Genomic DNA, 18,148 nt, shown 5'->3' with positions numbered 1-18,148 from the left:
ACACTAGGTACCTGTTGTTTACCAACTGGTATCGTGGGATCACAGGAAGCGGACCAGCCAAAACGCACATGGCGTCCAAGAACTGTATTAGAATACATCGTGTTAATAAACAGGTAGGTAGGTAATTAGCTCCTAGACAATCGCACCAGTAGAAGCCCTCTTTCAGCGGCGGGAGAGAGTTAAGTCCCCCGCACTCACCCCGCGAATTCTCTAGGGGGCGTCCGGTACGTGGCGGAGGACGTTGGTGTCCTTCAGGGCTCACAGCTCTAGCTGAGAGTGGGTAACTCCCACACTTTTGGAAACACGCTGCCTCTACTGATAGCTATAGGGCCGTTTTTTACAAGCTAAAGCCTTTAGAACTTTGCAGTTGTGAGATACACCTGACCCTTATTACTATTGTAGGCATACCGTACATATTACAGAAAGTAAGAATGCTCTTACGGCTCTATTTAGCTATAGGAAAACTGGTTACAGAAATCAAAGTAGCTATTAAGCTAGTTAAAAAAGAAAAAAATCAATTAGCTTCTTCTTTAAAATTAAAATTTTATACTCTTTATTTAAAAGAGAATACACATGAAAGAGTAAAAACCTTATAATAAAACAAGGATAACTAAAGTACTTAAAATTAAATAAATTTGATATTTTCTATAAGTATGTTTCTATAACTACTGTAGAGGCATAAAAGGGATTTACAATGTTAACATAATAATGCTTGAATAAATATGGAGAGGAGAAATACTTACTCATGGGGCCATTTTGGGCGAAGGCGTCGAGAAGGACATGCATGTATTTGTATCTGCCGATGCTGCGTGTATATACCTATACGACGCTATCGTCAGGTCCCGGCTCGTGGTACCGAGGCATTAGGTCAAATACGGCCTAGGCACCCCTCCCGTTCCCCCGGATTCCAGATGCCAGGCCTTTCCGGCTTCGTCAATAAACCAACTACTTACATAGTAATACAACTACCGCACTACCCCGTCCTTACGCACACGGCCTCCCTCATTGTTAACTCTTCTCGAGACCAACGACCTGTCCCCGGCTACTGGGCTATTCCTCATTCGGTACCTTGGGCGCCGCTAGGTATTAAGTTGGGGCGCTGCCGCTGCCGCCGGGTCATAAGCAGGTCCTATGATAAATGCCTGCTTCCGTCCTCTTCTACATGTTACCCCAATCGGCCCGTATCTAGGGACAGCAAGGCAGTCAAATCTGGCGACGTGGGCGAGGACATATCACATTTGTTTCGCCGAATGAGGCGAATGCTTAATCAGGTGGTGTTCGAAGCGCCGCTTCCTCCTTTGTTTTTCTGTATTCCCTCTTTTTGCCCCCTTCTCTTATCCCCCGAGCGTTACACGTATGCTACTTTTCTGCGCGCATCTCTTAACTTGGAGACGATGACGCGCCACCCTTTGGGACCCAACCAATACCTCATCGAGAATGGTAGGTCTCAGAAAACCGCTGCCGCTCTTGCGCGCTACTATCGTCTAGTGAGAAGACACGCACTAGTGATCGGCATGGAGGGCTATGTGAGACCGTTATGCCTTCTGATAACCACACTCGGCTAGGCCGGTTTCCAGCGCAGCTATTGCCTTGTCGATGTCCGTTCTCGCGGGATCGGTCTAATGCCGTTAGCTTTCAGGCTTCGGTTGCCAGAGGATACGGGAACCCAAACATACCACACTGACGCCCATATGCCCGAACCGCACGTATTTGGCCGCGATTTCTTTATGGATACCCCCGGCGAACACAACGCCGCTCTTGGCAAGCTTTGGAAGCAAATCTGTGGCCTTGACCATTTCAGGCAAGTAGATGGCAGTCATGCCGTGAGCCTGGTCGTCCGGGTTAAGTGCAACCTGCTTCAAGCCCAACTGCGCCACCGCCTGCTTAATCTTGTCCGATACCTCCTGGTGCCTGGCAAACCTGTCCGAGAGGGGCTTAACGAGGATCTGGGAGAGTGCCGTGTGGAGGGCGTGGACGAGCTGCGGCGAGGGAGTCGCAAAGTACGACGGCTTCTTGGCCTCGTAGTTCTGCATGACTGCGCTGGGTATCAAAGCCTGTCCTTGCTATCGCGGTACCGCGGCAGGATCTTCGGAAAAGGAGAAGGGGGGGGAGGAGAGTTGTGGCTTACTCGGTGTCCAGTTCTTCATAGAAGCAAAGTAAGACCCGGGCGGGCTCTTTCTCGCCTTGAAGGCCTCCATCGCCTTTCCGCTAAACATCGAGATAGACAAGCCCGCGGGGCAGCCGATAGCCTTTTGGCTTGCCGTTATTACGCCGTCAAGTCTCCACGCGTCGAAGTCGATCTCCTCGCTGGCCACGCTGCAGACGCCGTCGACGATGAGAAGCGTGTCGGGCGAAACCCGTTGTACCGTCTCGGAGAGCTTGGATAGCTCGCTTAGCACGCCTGTCGACGTATCAACGTGTGTCACCGTAACCGCCTTGTACTTCTTGCTCTTTAATGCCTGTTCGATCTCGGGCAATTGCGGGCGGGCGCCCACGGGCGCTTTGAGGAGGTCGACATTCGCGCCGTAGATCTTGAGGCAGTCGGCAAAACCGTCGCTGAAGTAGCCGGTGCTAAGAACCAGCACCTCTTCGCCGGGCTCGACGAGGTTTGCCGCGACCAAGTCCCAGCCGAGCGTACCGGATCCTGAGATGACGAAGGGCTGCGAGGTCGGCGAGGTGGTCTGGAAGAGCTTGCGCAACATGGATAGGGCCTCGCCAAAGGTCGCGACGAATCCCGGGCCGACATGGGACTCGCTGGTCTCTGCGTATCAGCGAAGGGTGCCACCACGTACGCGCGTTCTCCGGCACGCAAGCGTGGGCTGAGCGGAGAGGGGCAGGGACATGCGGACCTGAAGTGACTCATGGACTGCAAGACGGCATCGTCAAACTCGATGGGGCCCGGAATGAGCAGGGTGGGGTGCTCTGGTTGCGAGGACATGTTGGCGGAGGGCGAGGTGGAGGGCGAGGTGGAGGAGATGGCACGGCTCTGGATGGGGAGGGTGTTGCTGGAAAGAGTGGAATGGGCAGAAGATTGGACACCGCCCAGGAGGTGCCGCGATATAATCGAGGCGCGAGCTGCGGGGGAGGATGTGCTGGTGCTGAGTATTCGGTGGGGCATCTCGCCGACCACCGCTCCGGCAGCCCTCCGCAACGCTGTTGAGTAAGCCAGTTTTAGAGAGGTACCGCCAGAGTACGGAGATGCACGATGCCGCAGGCGCTTCTCCTGCACGAACTCAGGGTCCACCCTAAGTACCTCTGCCCGTCGGCGATCCTAGGCGGGTAAGTTAGTACCTGAAGGGAACGCGAGGTACCTAATCTAGGCCACCTCCCTTCTGTAGGTTTGAAGTTCAGGTAGGTTGGTTAAGAGGTTAGGTGGTAATATGTTGTGTAGGTGGGCAGGTTAAGCCGTTTATCCAAGAGGCATAAACAGCGAAGAAAAAAAAAACCCAGACGGTGTTCGCCGAGGCATCCCCATTCGGTAGATTACCTAGCAGCACAACAGCTCAGCCAAATTACCGACACACACTGTCGTGGAATAAGTAGGTACATGCGAGAAAGTCCGTGTCCTGGCCAGGCGGTCTGCGGACCTCGATTTACTAATGTCCCGATTTCTAGAGGCGAAGACGCTAGGTAGTAGCCAGGCCAGGGGCCACAGATATGCCCGAGTCGGTAAGCGTCCCCGACCGTTTCTTCAACGTGGTACGGAAGTGCGCAGGCTGTCTAAGCGATGCGATGTGACTGGAATCGCTATGCGCAAGGGAGAATGCCAGAGCTTCCATCGCTAGCAGGCCTACCCTGTACAGCCCGGTATCGTTCAAGCGTGGGAATAGAGAAACAGATGTCGATATGTCGCTATCGGCCTTGCGGCCTCCGCGTTCGGTCGCCTCTTGATGACCCGAGGGGTGGTATCGCATTCTCGTACCACGACAGATTCGTTTACGTCGTCGCCATTTTTTGGAAGCTAAAATCGGGCTCTGGTCGCGTAATTAGTTAAGTCTACTGCAAAGAGATAATACCTGTAACCTACGTAGTGAGTGTTGGTTGTTCTCACACCTCCCGCTGTCTCCGCTGGTACATATAAGAATTCCGGTCAATTGCATAGGTAGGTACCTGTGAATAGCGCGAGTAGGCCCGCACCGATACAGCGGTAGCTTGGAACCGCGGGGGCTCAACTCCAAGTTCTGTTGCCCCGTCCGTGGATTTTACTGGGCAGAAAATGTCAGCCTCGCATGATCGACTTACCTACCTACCTTTAGCACGGTGTTTATTTAGATACGGAGGCGTCAGCCAGCTAGCTACCTGAGCTTGTGATAGCTTCCACTTCGACTCTGATCTCCCGGCATCTTGCTAGCATATAGGCGCGTATGCTCTCCCGCCGATTCTTGCAGAACACGCTCACGTTCGAATGATACGCCCTATTTCTCAAGAACAAACGCCCGTCCAGACCATCTCTCTCTCCTCCGCCGTCGTAGCCTATCGCACCGAATCCTGTCCGCCTCCCTCGGATATCGAATACCCCTTCTAATAACCGACGCCGCAGTGGTATTGAAAGGCACCCGGACACCGATCCTGGCTTTCTAGAAGTGCCGGTAGTAGGGATACATACCCGGATCTAGGGTCTCTAGTAATACATAATCAATGGCTTTCCTCATCCTCGTGATTGGGGACCTCTACATCCCCGACCGCGCCCTCGATATACCGCAAAAGGTGCGAGTGCTATTCTCCTCCACCCCGAGCACGCTTTACTACACCTCACACCACCGCCGCCGCCACCACACCACAGGCATTGAAGAATCTCTATTTGTTAACGTTCTCGCAAAATCCTGCAGTTCAAGAAACTCCTCTCGCCCGGCAAGATCGGACAGACGCTGTGCCTCGGAAATCTGACGGACAAGCACACCTACGAGTACCTGCGGTCCATCGCGCCAGACCTTAAGATCGTCAAGGGCCGCTTCGACGTCGAGGCGGCATCGCTACCGTTGTCGCAGGTTGTCACCCACGGGTCCCTGCGCATCGGCTTCGTCGAGGGCTTCACCCTCGTCTCCACCGAACCCGACCTACTGCTGGCCGAGGCCAACAAGCTCGATGTCGACGTGCTCTGCTGGGGCGGCACTCACCGCTTCGACGCCTTCGAGTACATGGACAAATTCTTTGTCAATCCCGGCAGCGCCACCGGCGCTTACACTACCGGCTGGACCAAGGAGGGCGAAGAAATGGTGCCTAGTTTCTGCTTGATGGATGTGAGTCTTGGCTCAGCTCCCCCTCTACCGCGTGCCGCTATTTGAGATTCAAAGTGTCTCCTAGAGGCCAGGGACAGGGGAACATCAATGCTCTGAGAGTTCTGCTTAGCTATACGTACATACGCTGACGGCGAGGCAAACAGGTTCAAGGCATATCACTTACACTCTACGTATACCAGCTCCGGAAAGACGACAGCGGCGAGAACGTCGCCGTAGAAAAGGTGACCTACACAAAACCCGTAGCACCCACGGGAAACTCGTCGTAACCTTTCAGGCCGTCATCGATAGAGGGGGGAATTGGAGTACCTGACTCTATTCCATATATACCACGGCGTTTGCGAGGAAGACTTGCTCACGATGCGAGACAATATGTTTTCCCCGGCAACCTCGGATAACCCCTCCCCCTCCGAGCTCATATTCAACTTATATCCTATACCCAATTCCGGAACAGACTAGCTATCTACCTACCTACCTGCCTACCTTCCTCGCCGACACTAGCGCGGCACCCTCGCATTTCCCGAGGATTCCGCAGCTACATACATACCTCCTTTTGCTGCTGACTGCCGGACATCGCAGATATTGACCAGGGCCGATGGGAAAGGCGAGCGGAAACGAGGGCTTGGTAATAATGGAGATGTACCGCAGGATGCATCGAGAGAACATGCTGTGTAAGCGACCCTGCATCAAACTCGATACTAGATGAATGTATGAACGAACCAGGTTAACGGCCGATGCTCTTCCTCGTCCCTCTCTTCCTGGCCTCTTCCTCTCCGCGCTCTAATCCCGTGGCAATGACTTGCTCGATCACAGTAGTCTTAAAACGTAGTGTTGAACCCTGAACAAGATATGCTATGCTATGCTCCTCGCAGAACTCCGGGCAGCCGCCACCAAAGCAGGCCCCGTACGCAACCGCGGCAGCACGGAAAGACGCGAGGACAAAAAAACTGCTGCTAGCTGCAACGCGCGTCGTACGAATCGTTACCCTACCTGGCCCAACCTGTCCCGTCCCGTCCTGTTCTAGTACATATGTTCTAATACATATCCCTGTGAGCCGACGAAAGGCATCTGCAGATCGTTCGCCCGGCATAGCCGACTAGCTGGCTTCGACGGCCAACCAGCCGGGGCCAGTCCCCTTTCTCCCCCGCCTCCTCCTCCTCCTCTTGCTTCTCTATACTCATAACATCATGCTCCGCCGCCTCATCGAAACGCGGCCCCTCGCGGCCTCGGCCTCCACCTCCGCCGCAAACGACGACCCGCCGCTGCTGCTGCTGAGCGAGCTGTCACCCTCGAAGACCGAGGACCCGTCGTGGGCCGCGCCGTCGCCGCTGGCCTCTCGCGCCGCGGCGTTGCTGGAGGCCATGGCCGACGCGCGGCGCGTGGGCCGCGACGGCGGCGGCAGCGCCTTCTCCGCGCGGTGCGGCGCCGCCCGCCGGTGCTCCTCGTCCGCGTCCAGCTCCTCGCGCGCCGCCGTCGGCCGCCGCGACCGCGACCGCCGGGCCCCCCTGCCGCCGGGCCTCTTGCCGGCCGCGGCGCCCTGCTTCTTCGCCTCGCGCCCGGGCGACGAGCTCGGGAAGTCGTACACGTCGGGCCCGTCGTCGTCGCCGTCGTCGTCGGCCTCGCTCTCGGCCTCGTCGTCCTGCTCCGCCTCGTCGTCCTGCTCCGCGTCGTCGAACCACCTCGCAGCCTCGGCCTCCCGCGCCGCCACCTCGTCGAGGCGGCGGCGGTTCGTCGCGCGCGCGCCCGGCTTCGCGTGGCTGCCGCCGGCACGGGCCGACGGGGGCGACTCCGAGCCCCCCGCGCCCGGGGCCGCGGCGACCGCCGAGGTGCGCTTCCTCCGCTCCGTCACCCCGCTCGTCGGCAAGTCGTCGGCGGCCGGCGCGCGCGGGCCCTTCTGGGCCAGCGGGCTGGCCGCGGCGTCCGGAGCCGGCTTGCCGCCCGCCGCCGAGGGCGCGTCCCGCCAGGGCGCCGAGCGCTCTTCCGACTTGGCGGCGGAGGACGGGCACGACGGCAGCTCGTCCCGCTTCGACTGGCTCGTCCGCCGCAGGTGCTTGCCCTCGCCCGACACCGCGTCGAACAGCTGCTTCGTAGGCCGCCGCATCTTATCCCGCAGGTTCGGCTCGGCGTAGCTGACCGGAGCCCGAGCCCGGCGGCTCCCCCGCGACGTCTCCCCTCGCGCCGAGATGTCGGCCGGCGGCGGCGTGTCCCGAACTTCCTCCCGCGGCGCTGGCTCCGGCGTATCCGGCGCGCCCAGGTGAGGTTCGGTCGAGAGTCTCTCGGGCTCGATTTCTATGCTGGCAACAGGTACCGGCTGCGGGCTTGGGGGGGCGAGGATCTCGACCGGTGGAGATATGTTCATTTTCTTTGGTTTGGGGATGTCCTTTGTGGTCTCCTCCATGTTTGTGGTTTTTGCCATCTTCTTTGGCGATTGCATGTTCTCGTTTGAGCTCTTCGCTCCCAGCGGCTTTCTCACGATGGAGTCGGATGGCCTTCCCCGAGAATCTCTGCGGTTTGAGGGAAGTTTGATTGGTCTATTGATCGGTCGACCCTTGACTGCGGCGGACTTCTCGAGTTGATCCTTCGCGACTACAGTACTCTGCGTCGACGGCTTGGACGCCGCAGCACTATCCTTCTCGTCATCCTCTCTCGATTTCCTCTTCAAGCCGGCTTTAACAACTTGATTCGAGAATTCGGGCTCGGCTTCCGGAGTTGTCCTGGTGTCTCTAGGCTTAGCGTCCGTCTCCATCACCTCGCTAAACTTTCGAGGCTTCTTTTCGTCTCTCAATAGTAGTGGTGGCGGATCAAGCTTGGTCTCCGGGTTCGGGGTTTCCTTCCGTATAGGCGATCCCTCCGACGTAGCCGAAGCGGCCCTAGGAGGCAGGTCAATCTTGACAGGGTCCTCGTCAACGAAACGTGACACCGGCGGAGGGCCAAGATCTGGAGATTCGGTGTTCTCGTCGACTATAGAGCGCAGCGCCATGATCTCATCGCGCCTGTTACTGCCGTTAACATATATATATCCTCTTTCGATCACACGAGGGGCGCCACTCACGTTAACGTCTCACGTGGACATGTCTTATTTTCCCAAATCGGCGGCAGTCTGCCCTCCTGAAGTGCGGCAGCTTCGAGGTCCTTCATCGAGGTCATCGTATCTCTCCTCCTCCACTCGGACATGCTAGTGCGGCCAATGCTGGATCTACGTTTCACCTTCTTCGACTCTCTCGGCGACCGATTCTTAGGTGCGGGCTCGTGTCCTAGACTCGCAAGCATAGCCCCCCATTCTATCAGCTGGGCCTCCATCTTCTCCTTGATCTCGAGGGCGTGGTCGGCTATCCTCTGGGCTCTGCTCTCTTCCAACTCGGTCTGGAGTCGGAGAATTTGTCCCCGGAGGTCAAGGTTCTCGGATAGGAGGCGGACACATTCATTCTCCAAGTTGCGTATCTTAAGCGATTGGGTCGAGTTTACGCGGGCGATGTCTCGATTCTGGCGTAAGAACTTTCGACGCACTGCGATGATAGAACGTGTTAAAGACGGTCGTTGGCGACGACATAACCCAAATCGCGTGACTTACGCGTTTCCACGCTATCTGTCGACACCATGGGCTCGTTGAGTCGGGCCATGGTGACGGTTCATGGGGAAATGTCAACAATTACTTGCTGCCGCCGTGGTGTAGAGGGCAGAGAGTATGTAGGGGCTCTTTGCCAGCCGCGAACCGATGGAAAAGCTACTTCTGTCATGCGCGAGAAGACGCGAGGCGATCGAGAGACAGTGGTTAGGTAGTTGCGGTGTGTAGGTGAGGCGAGCAGGGACTCTAAAAGTTTTGGCCGGCGAAACGAGTTACAAGGGAATCCCGTCCCCACCTGGAATATCAACAAACTTCCGAATAGGGCTTAGGGCTACCGCGCCACGGCCAATGCGCGCCCGCCATATGGACATAACTATGTACCCGCGTACCTCGGGTAGTTATGCAGGTCGACAAGCGCGGCTTGTGCACGCACAGATTCGTGTGCTTGCCGTGGGCTGGCACGAATAACTCGCACCCGCGTGGACATCGCCCGTTATGTCGTTGTTCACGAGTCCAAGTACCTACCTAGGCAAAATGTGAAATTATAAAATTGCATAAATCCTGGACAGCTCTAATCCTCCTCCACTCTGGCAGATGCATAAACATCCATACATTTCACAATTCACGAAGGGTAGGATAGGGTATAACACATCCACCCCTCATTGCTGCCCACATACCTACCTACGTGTAGGCACGTTATGATTTCATCGATCCCATCCCCCTCAACACACACCCGCTCGCCCATCCTCAGCCAGACACGCAAACGCATCTTAGAACCGGCCGCCACGCTCGCTTCCTCCCTCCGATACCGCGATGGCGTTTCCCTCTCGCGCTCTTCCCAACCACCTACGACAAGGCTCTACTTCAACCAACCCAACAGCTCAACCCGTCGGACAATCGCCAGCACTCCTCGCCCGGGTCAACGAGAAGAGGGCAGAGCTCGAGAATTTGCAAGAGCTGCGGGACCTCAGCGCAGCCGTGGCCAGCCAGATGGAGGCGCTAGAGCAGAAACTTGCCACGTTATCCGATGGGACTGAAGGTACGAGTGCCCGCGCAAGTCGCGGCCGGCTCGCTTGGTTAACGCAGACACGACAGCAATCGCGACGGTGTTAGGAAACTGGCACAACGTGTTACGGGCCATCAACATGGCGTCGGGTAGGTTGGCAGCTTCGTGCAGCTCGTCCGGTGAGTCGAGTGGGTTGGTGCTGACTCGTCTCACAGCCAAGATACCGAGCCCGCGGAATGCCGAAGAGGCCGAGTCGAAAGCCCAGGAGGATAGGCTTCCCCTGCCGCAGACACTGGTCCGGATACCCACGGAGCATGCGCCAGCGTTGCAGGCGCAAACCGAGGGAGCTATGGAGAGCGACCAGAACAACTCGCTAGTCTCCTGAGTGCGCGACCGGAGAAAGGTTCTAACCGCAGGTAACAATGGAATTCCGGAGATTCACTTCTCGTCGGTCTCTCATTCTCCGACATGCGATTTCAAGCTGGCGCTCGCCCTCCGCTTACGAGCATCCATCGCGGCCACCAAAGCTCCGTGAAATGCTTGCCTATCTATAAAGAGCAACCTGGTCCCGGTGGCAGTTTACGGTCATATCTTTGGTGTGCATCCCTACCTACCTCCTAACACCTACACGCGCGCACATAAATAGTCGTTGTGCCGGATAAAGTGCGGATTACAGCGTGATCCTGAGGAGGGCACCCCTCGTCTTGTCGCGGCCCTCAGCTCCTGCAAGAACATGCTGACACGCGCATGAGATGGGGGGTGGGGGAAGCTCGCGTCGAGATGCGCGCTATGCCGTGTGTCTTAGTAAGCTGTTGCCGTGGGGAAATAACCTATTGTGATAATAGGCCAAGTTAGAGGACGGAGAGAGAGAACGTTGGTGAGGATCTTCCACTGCTATCTATATGAGTATGAAGCCAATGGCGCTGTAGAAGCTCGGCATCGCATTAGCGACACAAGCCAAGCCCACTACGTAGCAGTTAAGGATATTGCTATCTGTTGGGAATGCTACATACTACGTAGCGCGCGACATCCATGGCTACCTACTTCCTAGTCAACAAGGGCTGCGCGACAAGGTCCAACTTGGCGATCCAACTCGGTGATTTCGACCCGGGCAGACGACAAGGCGACTTCCCACCAGCTAATAGCCAACGGTCGCAGGCAAGGCGAGGTAGGCGTGTAGAGTACGACGTCGTAGGTAGGTAGCAGCAGAGCGAGGCACCACGGCCGCAATATACCATCGTCGCACGTACGCATTTCAAGGAGGAATGCACGGGGGGGAGGAAGGCATAATTTCGACGGCCCCCGGACCTCGTCACATTCCTCTTCTCCCTCTCCCTCTCTTCCTCTCTCCTCTCTCTCCCCCTCTCTCTCTCTCCTCCCATCCATCATCTCCATCCAGCCTACCCATCACTCGGTTGGAAAGCAAAGGTTAGCTAGTTCTCGTTATTGGGGTCTCTTGCCGATCAATTCAGCACGAATGTCAAATCTCCCCACCGTCCGTCACCCTGCTACCCAATAGCTTCGGACTGGTCCTCGTGGGCGAAGTCCGGGGCGACTAATAAGACTCTCATCAAACCCCTGCTCGCACTGGACCCCTGAGCCCGTGCATCCTAGCTGTCTCGCTCTCGGCCATTGGTCAATTGCATCCAATCCGAGGGCCAGACGATGGCCCCCGTCCCGCGGCCTCGGGCGTCATTTGAGATCCTCAGTGATACGAGTTCCGGCGAGGATGGGTTTTCTCCTCAAGATAGCCCCCAGCCAAACTCTCCCCTCCGAGATCTCTCTGTTTCACATCTTCAGAATCGCCAACCGACGACCGCGAGCTCAACGACGCCTGCCGTCGACTCTCTCACTGCCCGGATCAGACAGCTGCATCTAGACACCGAGACCCAGGCCAACGACAGCCCCGAGTGGACGACCGTTGGAAAGAATCAAGGTCGGCGTCGCTTGGTCAGACCGGTTATCACAGCAAACACCTTCGAAGTCCTCGAGACTGTGCCCGAAGACGAACCGAAACCCGCGCTCAAAGCCTCGGCCACGAGCGTCCCCCATAAAACGCAGGGCAGCCACGAGCTTTCAGGTACTAAATCTTCACCAGCTATGTCGGCAGAACTGGCAGGCCTCGTTGTTAAACCGTACTAACATCGTGCTCGCCACAGCTGAGGAATACTCGGATCACCCCTTGTGTAAGGCTGCGCGTCACATTCCCGCTGCTGAGGAGCAGTTGGCGAAACATCGCGAAGGCCGCTTCGAATGGGTGCTTACGGTGAGAGTGCCCATCCAACCTGCTTCGCCTCGTAGCGATACGTCTACTACTCCCAAGGCCACCGCTGCGCCAGAGGTGAAGGAGGTCCATTTCGGCTGCAACCTCTTGCCAATACAGCGAGAAGCCGACCAACGGGATCCAAGGGAGCCCGCTACGCCCCTCTACACATTCCTAGTCTCTCCTTTGGCCGACGGGGAGGAGCTGCTGGACGACGGCGACGGCGACAGCGCATCCCTAAGTCAAGAAAACATGGCTCTTGCGGAACCCCAGCCCAATCATTCTACGCCAGCAAAGGAGCAAGGGGTGCCACCGGAAGATGGAGCCCAGCAAACTCCGCCAGCGTCTGCCCCCGCTAAAGACAAGGAAAGACGCGCGGGGATACAGCCTATTGCTAGAATCGAGGACTCCGTAGAGGCACTTGACAAGTTAGAGGAACAGCTAGAGGCATTCGACGAAGTCGCTCGCTTCAGGCAGATGCTGTCGCCTCCTGGTCCGGATTCGGCGAGGAGATCCACCATGCAGTCCCTGTCCGTGAAGGCCAACGACACCGGTAGACCCATCACGCCGCAGCCGAAGCAAAGCACTCCAACCCAGCCAGGCTCCGCTGCTGTCGGGGCCAAATCGGATGACGAGCCGCGACACCGGTCGGTGCGCAAAGCGGCATCGATGATTTTCCTTAACCCTCCGAGGTTCGCAAGCGAGGAGAGACCCGCCGCCCAGGCCCCGCCGAAGCGGTCGGTCGGCAAGGGCATAGCCAGTCTCCTCCCGCCGAAGCAGCCCGTCAAGTCGAGCAAGAAACCCACCATTCCCACCTTTGAGCTGCCCGGGGACGAATTCGCTCGCAAGCTCCGGGAAAAGCGCGAGGCCCGCGCGTCGGCGCAGGCCGCCATGGAGCAGGCGACGAAGCCGACGCTGTCGAGCCTGCGGCGCTCCAAGTCGGTGCGGGCGCCGACGCGGCCCACCTTCGAGCTGCCGGGGGAAGCCATCTCGCGCCGCAAGCGCGAGGAGCGCGAGGCGCAGCTGCGGGCGCAGGAGGAGGAAGACCGGCGGCGGCGCGAGTTCAAGGCGAGGCCGATCGGGCCGCCGCCCGCGCCCGGCGCGCCGCCCCGGGAGACGGTCGCGAGCCGGGCGCGGCACGGCAAGGCGAACACGGCGGAGAACTCGCCGTCGCAGCTGGCGCCGGGCAAGCACACGCCCGCGGCCGCGCACGCCGGCCCGCGGTCCCCGCTCTCCAGCGCGAGCAACGCGTCGCAGACGCGCGGGCGCGGGCTGCGGCCGGCGGACCCGGTGGAGGGGGCGGGGGCGGGGGCGCAGGGCAGCCGCGGGACGTCGAGCTCAACGTCGGGCAGCGCCAGCGCGAAGCGCAGCTCGGTGTCGCTCGAGGACGTGCAGCAGCAGCGCCTGCGCGGCCAGGAGATCTACAAGCAGGACAACTCGCGCACGCGCGACCGCGAACGCGAGCGCCGCGAGCGCGAGGCCCTCGCCAAGCTCGCCCGCGAGGAGGCGGCCGAGCGCTCCCGCCAGCAGTCGCGCGAGTGGGCCGCCCGGCAGGCCCGCAAGCGCGCGACGGTCGGCTCGCTGCGCGACGTCGTCGCGTGACAGGGCGGCGCCGCCGGAAGGGAGGAAGCATCGAGTTAGGTAGTTCGTCGCCAGGAGAGGAGGAGGCGGGGCGGCGGAGGAGGGGAAGAAGGGCTAGGTATTCTTTTTGCGAAGTCGCATCGGTATTCTAAAAAGGGCCGGGCTGGGCTGGCGGCCCGCGGAACGGCGAGGTCAGGCGTTTTTTTTTTTTTTGGCTGTGCGGCGATATAGATGCCGCTGAGAGACGGCGGTGTGCGTCGCTAGCCACGGAGTCGCGGAGGGGGAGGAACATGCTTTATACCCCCCGACTAACTACATAGTCTCTGCAGACGTCGGGCTCTTGTTATTGTTTTGCATCGCTTTTCCCTCTCTTTTTTTTTTGGCTTGTTTGGTTTTAACAGGTATGGGCTACCGGTCTCGGCAGAGGCGCCCGTTAGTGTAGACGTCAATGCGAAAGAATCCTTTCTCAGTTGCCTGCCGCACCTCTGCGACGGGAGCTTACGGACTTCTCCTCTGCCTCTGTCTAAGAGACCGCGCCGGCTCGCCGTCGACGCATCATGCCTACCTGCCCAGCTCCTACGCTTATACCTACCTATGCCGGCTTCACCTGCGCAGGCGCGGACGGGCTAGGCACGGCAGAGTGGCGCCGCCGCGAGAGAGGCGGGACCAACTTGAGGTGCCGGCATTGGCACTGCTTACCTGCATACGCGAGACGCGGCATCTAGCCTCGGCTGGTCGGCGCCTCCTCGTGCCGACTGCCGACCTGGGCGCAGCTGTCCTCCGGGCGGGTCGATCTGTCTGCGCGAGCACCCAGCCAAGGCTTGGAACGTCGCGTCCGCCGTGTAGGAGGTTGCGCGGTGGCGGCGTGTTTATATGTATATTTAGGTGCCGAGCCGTGCGTGGCGAGACACAGTAGTCATTTACACGTGGGCTCTTCTTTGTACCTATAGGTATAGGCTCCTGCCAATAGCCATCCATTCGCATCCTATCTGCCGTGGCAATACTGACATTATATACCCTGTACCTATACCTACCCGCGCTTGCCGACGTCTATCTATAGAGATCCATATATCTGTCTACGCTTACTTACCGCGAGGCTCGTTTGAAAGATCGCGTGCCCACTCCTGTTGCTAGCCATACCTGCCTACGTCCCTACCTGCTAGACGGCTGAGACTCGCTTCGAAGACTGACAGACTGCGCCAACGAGCCGTATATACTCAGCAAGGTGGCCCTCCGACGTCGAGTATTAGACTAAGCTAAGACTATCGACCATGGGCAGGTTGACCATCATCAAGAACGTCCGCGTCTTCGATGGCGAGGCCGTCAGCGGGCCTAAGGAGGTGGTCATCGACGGGTCGCGCATCGGCGATGCCGACGGCAGCGACGACGTGCTCGCAGCCAACGAAGATGTTGTCGTCGTCGACGGCACCGGCCGCACGCTGATGCCCGGGCTCTTCGATTGCCACGTGCACATCCGCGATGCCAAGCAGCTGGCCGCGTGCTCGTCCTTCGGGGTTACGACGGTCTGCGATATGGCGTGAGTAGCAACAGCACAGCTTCTACGACCGTCGTTGCGGAGAAGATCGAGGCTATCAAGCGCACGTCCGCGAAGCTAAATTTTACTTATTCGCCCAGGTGTATGCCGCTCAAGTCATACCAGGCGCTTCGAGCGGCGCAAGGTCCCACGCGATGGCTGGCCTCGGGTCTTCCCGCATATGAGGTTAGTGATATTAGAATCGACTCCCGGCCCTTTCACACCCCTTTGGGCACTTGATAACGACGATGACCGCTGACTCGGATTGTGCAACCAGGAAAACTCCAGGCATGGAATCCTCATGAAATTCCTCGGGATAACGGCAGACCACGCGGTCCATAACGTAGACGAGGCGGCGAAATTCGTGCAGAACAGAGTCGACGAGGGTGTTGATTACATCAAGATCATCGCAGACGAGCCTGGCCACGAGCAGGCCGTGCTGGACAGAATCCAGGACGAGGCGAAGAAGCACGGGATGCGGACGGTTGCGCATGCGGCACAGTACAAGGCATTCGAGCGAGGCTTAAAGGCGGGCTTCGACGTCCTAACCCACGTTCCTATGGATAAGGCCCTCGACGACAAGGTCCTAGACGAAATGGTCCGACAGAAGACGGTTGCGGTGCCGACCCTTACGATGATGGAGGCCATGACCAATAGTTGGATCCTCTGGGGCCTGGGCTGGATCCTGCGAACATTGAGGCAGAATAGGAATTTCCGAGTCTCCCTCAGCAGCGTGACGGCCATGCGCAAGGCGGGTATACCCATCCTAGCAGGTACCGACGCGAACGACAGCGGCATCGTCTCAGTCGCTGCCGGTGAGTCACTCCATCGCGAATTGGAACTGCTCGTGCGGGCAGGACTGACCCCCGCGGATGCCTTACGGGCGGCCACGTCGGCGGCAGCGCAGCACTTCGATCTCCTAGACCGGGGTCGGATTCGACCTGGCTTACGAGCAGATTTGGTGCTGGTCGATGGGGAGCCGTACGAGGACATAACGGCAACACGAAGAATAGCCAAGGTGTGGAGCGGCGGCGAGGAGGTGCCAATCTCCACAGCGCGGCGGGGGACCTGTGCTTGGAGCTGCATGGTAATGTGATGATTGGCCAGTTCCGGACCATAGGGCAACGTGCTCGCAGGGGTGACAGGTCTTCTCGGCCAGATGGGGGTGTTTAGCACAACAGTGGCTTTGGCTGACGGGGGGGGATCTCAAAGCTTGATTTCGTTTGGCGGCAAATCAGATGGCGGAAAAGCGCTCAAGACGGTGGGTGGTGATCTAGACCACCCAGCAACACGGAATGGGGTGTGTCCTCGTGTTGTGCTAGACCAACCCAAGAAGCGACCCCATGCATAAGGCCTCCGATTTCCACTCCGTATGTAGGCATGCTCTGGAGCAGGATTGCGGGATGGGTTATGGAATTGGAAAAGGCAGCGTGATGCCGTCGGAATGGGTTAGCTTGCTGTCGTCGGTAGACCCGTCACCGAGTCTGACTGCGTTTCCCTGGGTAGTAGCGCTGGTCGGGCTGTGACGCGACGCCGACATAGGCAGGTCTGAGGGGCGATGCATCCGTCCGTCAGCGACCGACTCTAACCTCGCGTAAGTCGATGGACGAAGTCGACGGCGTCGCGTATAGCCGAACACGTAGGTCAGCCACCAGCTGTGCCCGCAGCCTGCCGCGCGGTCGTGACGGGGATCGTGTGCGGGAATTTGGGCGGTGACATCTGGGTGGTGACGGGTCCGTGTGGCAGCGAGGGCGCATGAGAGGACCCGTCGGGGCCATGTCTTGTTTCCTGTTTCGTTTCTGGCCAGAGCTTGGACGTATCTTCAGACGGACATGGAACAGCGAGCACGCAGTAAAACGTTCTACGGCTGCCCGGGCATGGTGTTGTCAGTTGGGCCTGAGATGGAACGACCGGCGCGGCATCGTAGAGTGGTAGAGTGTCCGTGAGGGGGAGGGGGGGGGGGGGTGATGTGCTGGGGTGATGGTGCTGGGGTGATGGAGCCATGTGGCCAGAAGGGGAAAAGCTGGTTACGCAGGCGTCTCGCTGACCCAGTCGACCTCGACCCTCTACGCTATTTCGAGCCGAAAGGGACGAGGGAGGAGTTTGGCACTATCGGTGGCCGCACGTAGCTTAGCTTAGGTACATGGAACGCCTAGGTTCGCTCAAGTTAGGTACCTACCTAGACCTCAGGTATGCTGGATACAGGTACCTACCCCCTATAAGTATAGGTTGAGTACCTACCTACCTAGGTTAGCGAGGTGCAGCAGGGCAGGGCAGAGCAGGGCAGGGCAGGGCAGGGCAGGGCAGGGCAGGGCGCTTTCTCAATAGCGCACCTCTCGTTCTCGACCTACTCTATACCGTAGTTTCCTAAGGCGCCTTAGGAGCTATTACCTGCCTGTAAGTAGGTACCCGGTAGGAAGAGGCCGGCAGTACCTACGTAATTCCTCTGTAGGGGGGTAGGTCAAGTACCTCATAATCAGCTGTATCGTGCCACGCGTTGTTACGTATGTGCCCAGGCTATACTACTAGTGTGTATGGCACAAAGAACTCCGGCGTTCCTGACCCACCCGCTGGAGGCCCCCCTGTCGGCCCGTGCTATAACGCGCTTGTATGTTCGCCTCCAGGCCCAGGGCCCGGACAGGTCCAGATTCGTCCCCCAGTCCCAAACCACAAAGAGCGCTTTTCCCCGAATCTCCGACGCCAAAGGGCAGGTTCAGACGGGACCGCGGACCTGTCCATACGAGAGTCCGAGTAACCTGCAAAAGGCGCGTCTGACACAGGATCGCCGGTCAACCGACACACTTGCGTATCACGTCCGCCTGGCACGTACCCATCGATTAGATCCATGGCCCGTCGGGTTGGCACTAGCCTAGCCTGGCGAGAGGCACCCAAGGAAAACCTGCTCGCCTCGGGGTAGCATCGATCGTGCTCAGATAGGGTACCCTGCTCTAGTCCTGCCCGC

At 58.5% G+C, this 18,148-nt stretch overlaps 6 protein-coding genes across 6 annotated transcripts; 4 read left to right on the top strand and 2 right to left on the bottom strand.

Annotated features, from left to right (window-relative positions):
- Positions 1 to 1,209: 1,209 nt before the first annotated feature.
- GGS23DRAFT_529181 (alanine--glyoxylate aminotransferase) lies at positions 1,210 to 3,441 on the bottom strand. The gene is made up of 5 exons (XM_051514717.1): positions 3,292 to 3,441; positions 2,850 to 3,253; positions 2,129 to 2,754; positions 1,677 to 2,035; positions 1,210 to 1,619 (listed from the first exon to the last, which is right to left on the bottom strand). The coding sequence occupies exons 2-5, from the start codon at positions 3,116 to 3,118 to the stop codon at positions 1,536 to 1,538; spliced, it is 1,338 nt and encodes a 445-aa protein (XP_051372069.1). The 5' UTR covers positions 3,119 to 3,253; positions 3,292 to 3,441; the 3' UTR covers positions 1,210 to 1,535.
- Positions 3,442 to 4,471: 1,030 nt separating this feature from the next.
- Positions 4,472 to 5,734, top strand: GGS23DRAFT_529157 (vacuolar protein sorting-associated protein). Its single transcript, XM_051514716.1, has 3 exons — positions 4,472 to 4,707; positions 4,830 to 5,240; positions 5,384 to 5,734. The coding sequence occupies exons 1-3, from the start codon at positions 4,639 to 4,641 to the stop codon at positions 5,504 to 5,506; spliced, it is 603 nt and encodes a 200-aa protein (XP_051372068.1). The 5' UTR covers positions 4,472 to 4,638; the 3' UTR covers positions 5,507 to 5,734.
- Positions 5,735 to 6,414: 680 nt separating this feature from the next.
- On the bottom strand, positions 6,415 to 8,857 carry GGS23DRAFT_604956 (uncharacterized protein; the record flags this gene model as incomplete). Its single annotated transcript, XM_051519687.1, has 3 exons — positions 6,415 to 8,230; positions 8,290 to 8,743; positions 8,809 to 8,857. 3 exons carry the CDS (start codon positions 8,855 to 8,857, stop codon positions 6,415 to 6,417), a joined length of 2,319 nt encoding a protein of 772 aa, XP_051372067.1.
- Positions 8,858 to 9,437: 580 nt separating this feature from the next.
- Positions 9,438 to 10,496, top strand: GGS23DRAFT_529116 (DASH complex subunit Dad2-domain-containing protein). The gene is made up of 2 exons (XM_051514715.1): positions 9,438 to 9,841; positions 9,898 to 10,496. The coding sequence occupies exons 1-2, from the start codon at positions 9,616 to 9,618 to the stop codon at positions 10,191 to 10,193; spliced, it is 522 nt and encodes a 173-aa protein (XP_051372066.1). The 5' UTR covers positions 9,438 to 9,615; the 3' UTR covers positions 10,194 to 10,496.
- Positions 10,497 to 11,338: 842 nt separating this feature from the next.
- GGS23DRAFT_620991 (uncharacterized protein) lies at positions 11,339 to 13,952 on the top strand. Its single transcript, XM_051521143.1, has 2 exons — positions 11,339 to 11,888; positions 11,968 to 13,952. The coding sequence occupies exons 1-2, from the start codon at positions 11,474 to 11,476 to the stop codon at positions 13,671 to 13,673; spliced, it is 2,121 nt and encodes a 706-aa protein (XP_051372065.1). The 5' UTR covers positions 11,339 to 11,473; the 3' UTR covers positions 13,674 to 13,952.
- An 828-nt stretch (positions 13,953 to 14,780) lies between these two features.
- GGS23DRAFT_529062 (putative hydrolase) lies at positions 14,781 to 16,406 on the top strand. Its single transcript, XM_051514714.1, has 3 exons — positions 14,781 to 15,189; positions 15,288 to 15,372; positions 15,464 to 16,406. The coding sequence occupies exons 1-3, from the start codon at positions 14,924 to 14,926 to the stop codon at positions 16,280 to 16,282; spliced, it is 1,170 nt and encodes a 389-aa protein (XP_051372064.1). The 5' UTR covers positions 14,781 to 14,923; the 3' UTR covers positions 16,283 to 16,406.
- The last annotated feature ends 1,742 nt before the right edge of the window (positions 16,407 to 18,148 follow it).

This window comes from Durotheca rogersii (genome assembly GCF_024521655.1).
Source record: "Durotheca rogersii strain YMJ 92031201 chromosome Unknown GGS23scaffold_9, whole genome shotgun sequence".
In the NCBI taxonomy this organism is placed as follows: Eukaryota; Fungi; Ascomycota; class Sordariomycetes; order Xylariales; family Xylariaceae; genus Durotheca; species Durotheca rogersii.
Note: the sequence above shows the minus strand (reverse complement) of the source record. Positions and strands in the feature narration are given on the sequence as shown.

Coding starts and splice junctions, on each gene's coding strand:
- GGS23DRAFT_529181 (XM_051514717.1), bottom strand. CDS start 3,118: ATGCCCCACCGAATACTCAGCACCAGCACATCCTCCCCCGCAGCTCGC. Junction 2,755..2,849: donor CAGTCCATGAGTCACTTCAG/GTCCGCATGTCC, acceptor CGCAGAGACCAG/CGAGTCCCATGTCGGCCCGG. Junction 1,620..1,676: donor GGCATATGGGCGTCAGTGTG/GTATGTTTGGGT, acceptor TAACGGCATTAG/ACCGATCCCGCGAGAACGGA.
- GGS23DRAFT_529157 (XM_051514716.1), top strand. CDS start 4,639: ATGGCTTTCCTCATCCTCGTGATTGGGGACCTCTACATCCCCGACCGC. Junction 4,708..4,829: donor CCCTCGATATACCGCAAAAG/GTGCGAGTGCTA, acceptor AAAATCCTGCAG/TTCAAGAAACTCCTCTCGCC. Junction 5,241..5,383: donor CTAGTTTCTGCTTGATGGAT/GTGAGTCTTGGC, acceptor CGAGGCAAACAG/GTTCAAGGCATATCACTTAC.
- GGS23DRAFT_529116 (XM_051514715.1), top strand. CDS start 9,616: ATGGCGTTTCCCTCTCGCGCTCTTCCCAACCACCTACGACAAGGCTCT. Junction 9,842..9,897: donor GTTATCCGATGGGACTGAAG/GTACGAGTGCCC, acceptor CAGACACGACAG/CAATCGCGACGGTGTTAGGA.
- GGS23DRAFT_620991 (XM_051521143.1), top strand. CDS start 11,474: ATGGCCCCCGTCCCGCGGCCTCGGGCGTCATTTGAGATCCTCAGTGAT. Junction 11,889..11,967: donor GGGCAGCCACGAGCTTTCAG/GTACTAAATCTT, acceptor TGCTCGCCACAG/CTGAGGAATACTCGGATCAC.
- GGS23DRAFT_529062 (XM_051514714.1), top strand. CDS start 14,924: ATGGGCAGGTTGACCATCATCAAGAACGTCCGCGTCTTCGATGGCGAG. Junction 15,190..15,287: donor ACGACGGTCTGCGATATGGC/GTGAGTAGCAAC, acceptor TTATTCGCCCAG/GTGTATGCCGCTCAAGTCAT. Junction 15,373..15,463: donor CGGGTCTTCCCGCATATGAG/GTTAGTGATATT, acceptor TTGTGCAACCAG/GAAAACTCCAGGCATGGAAT.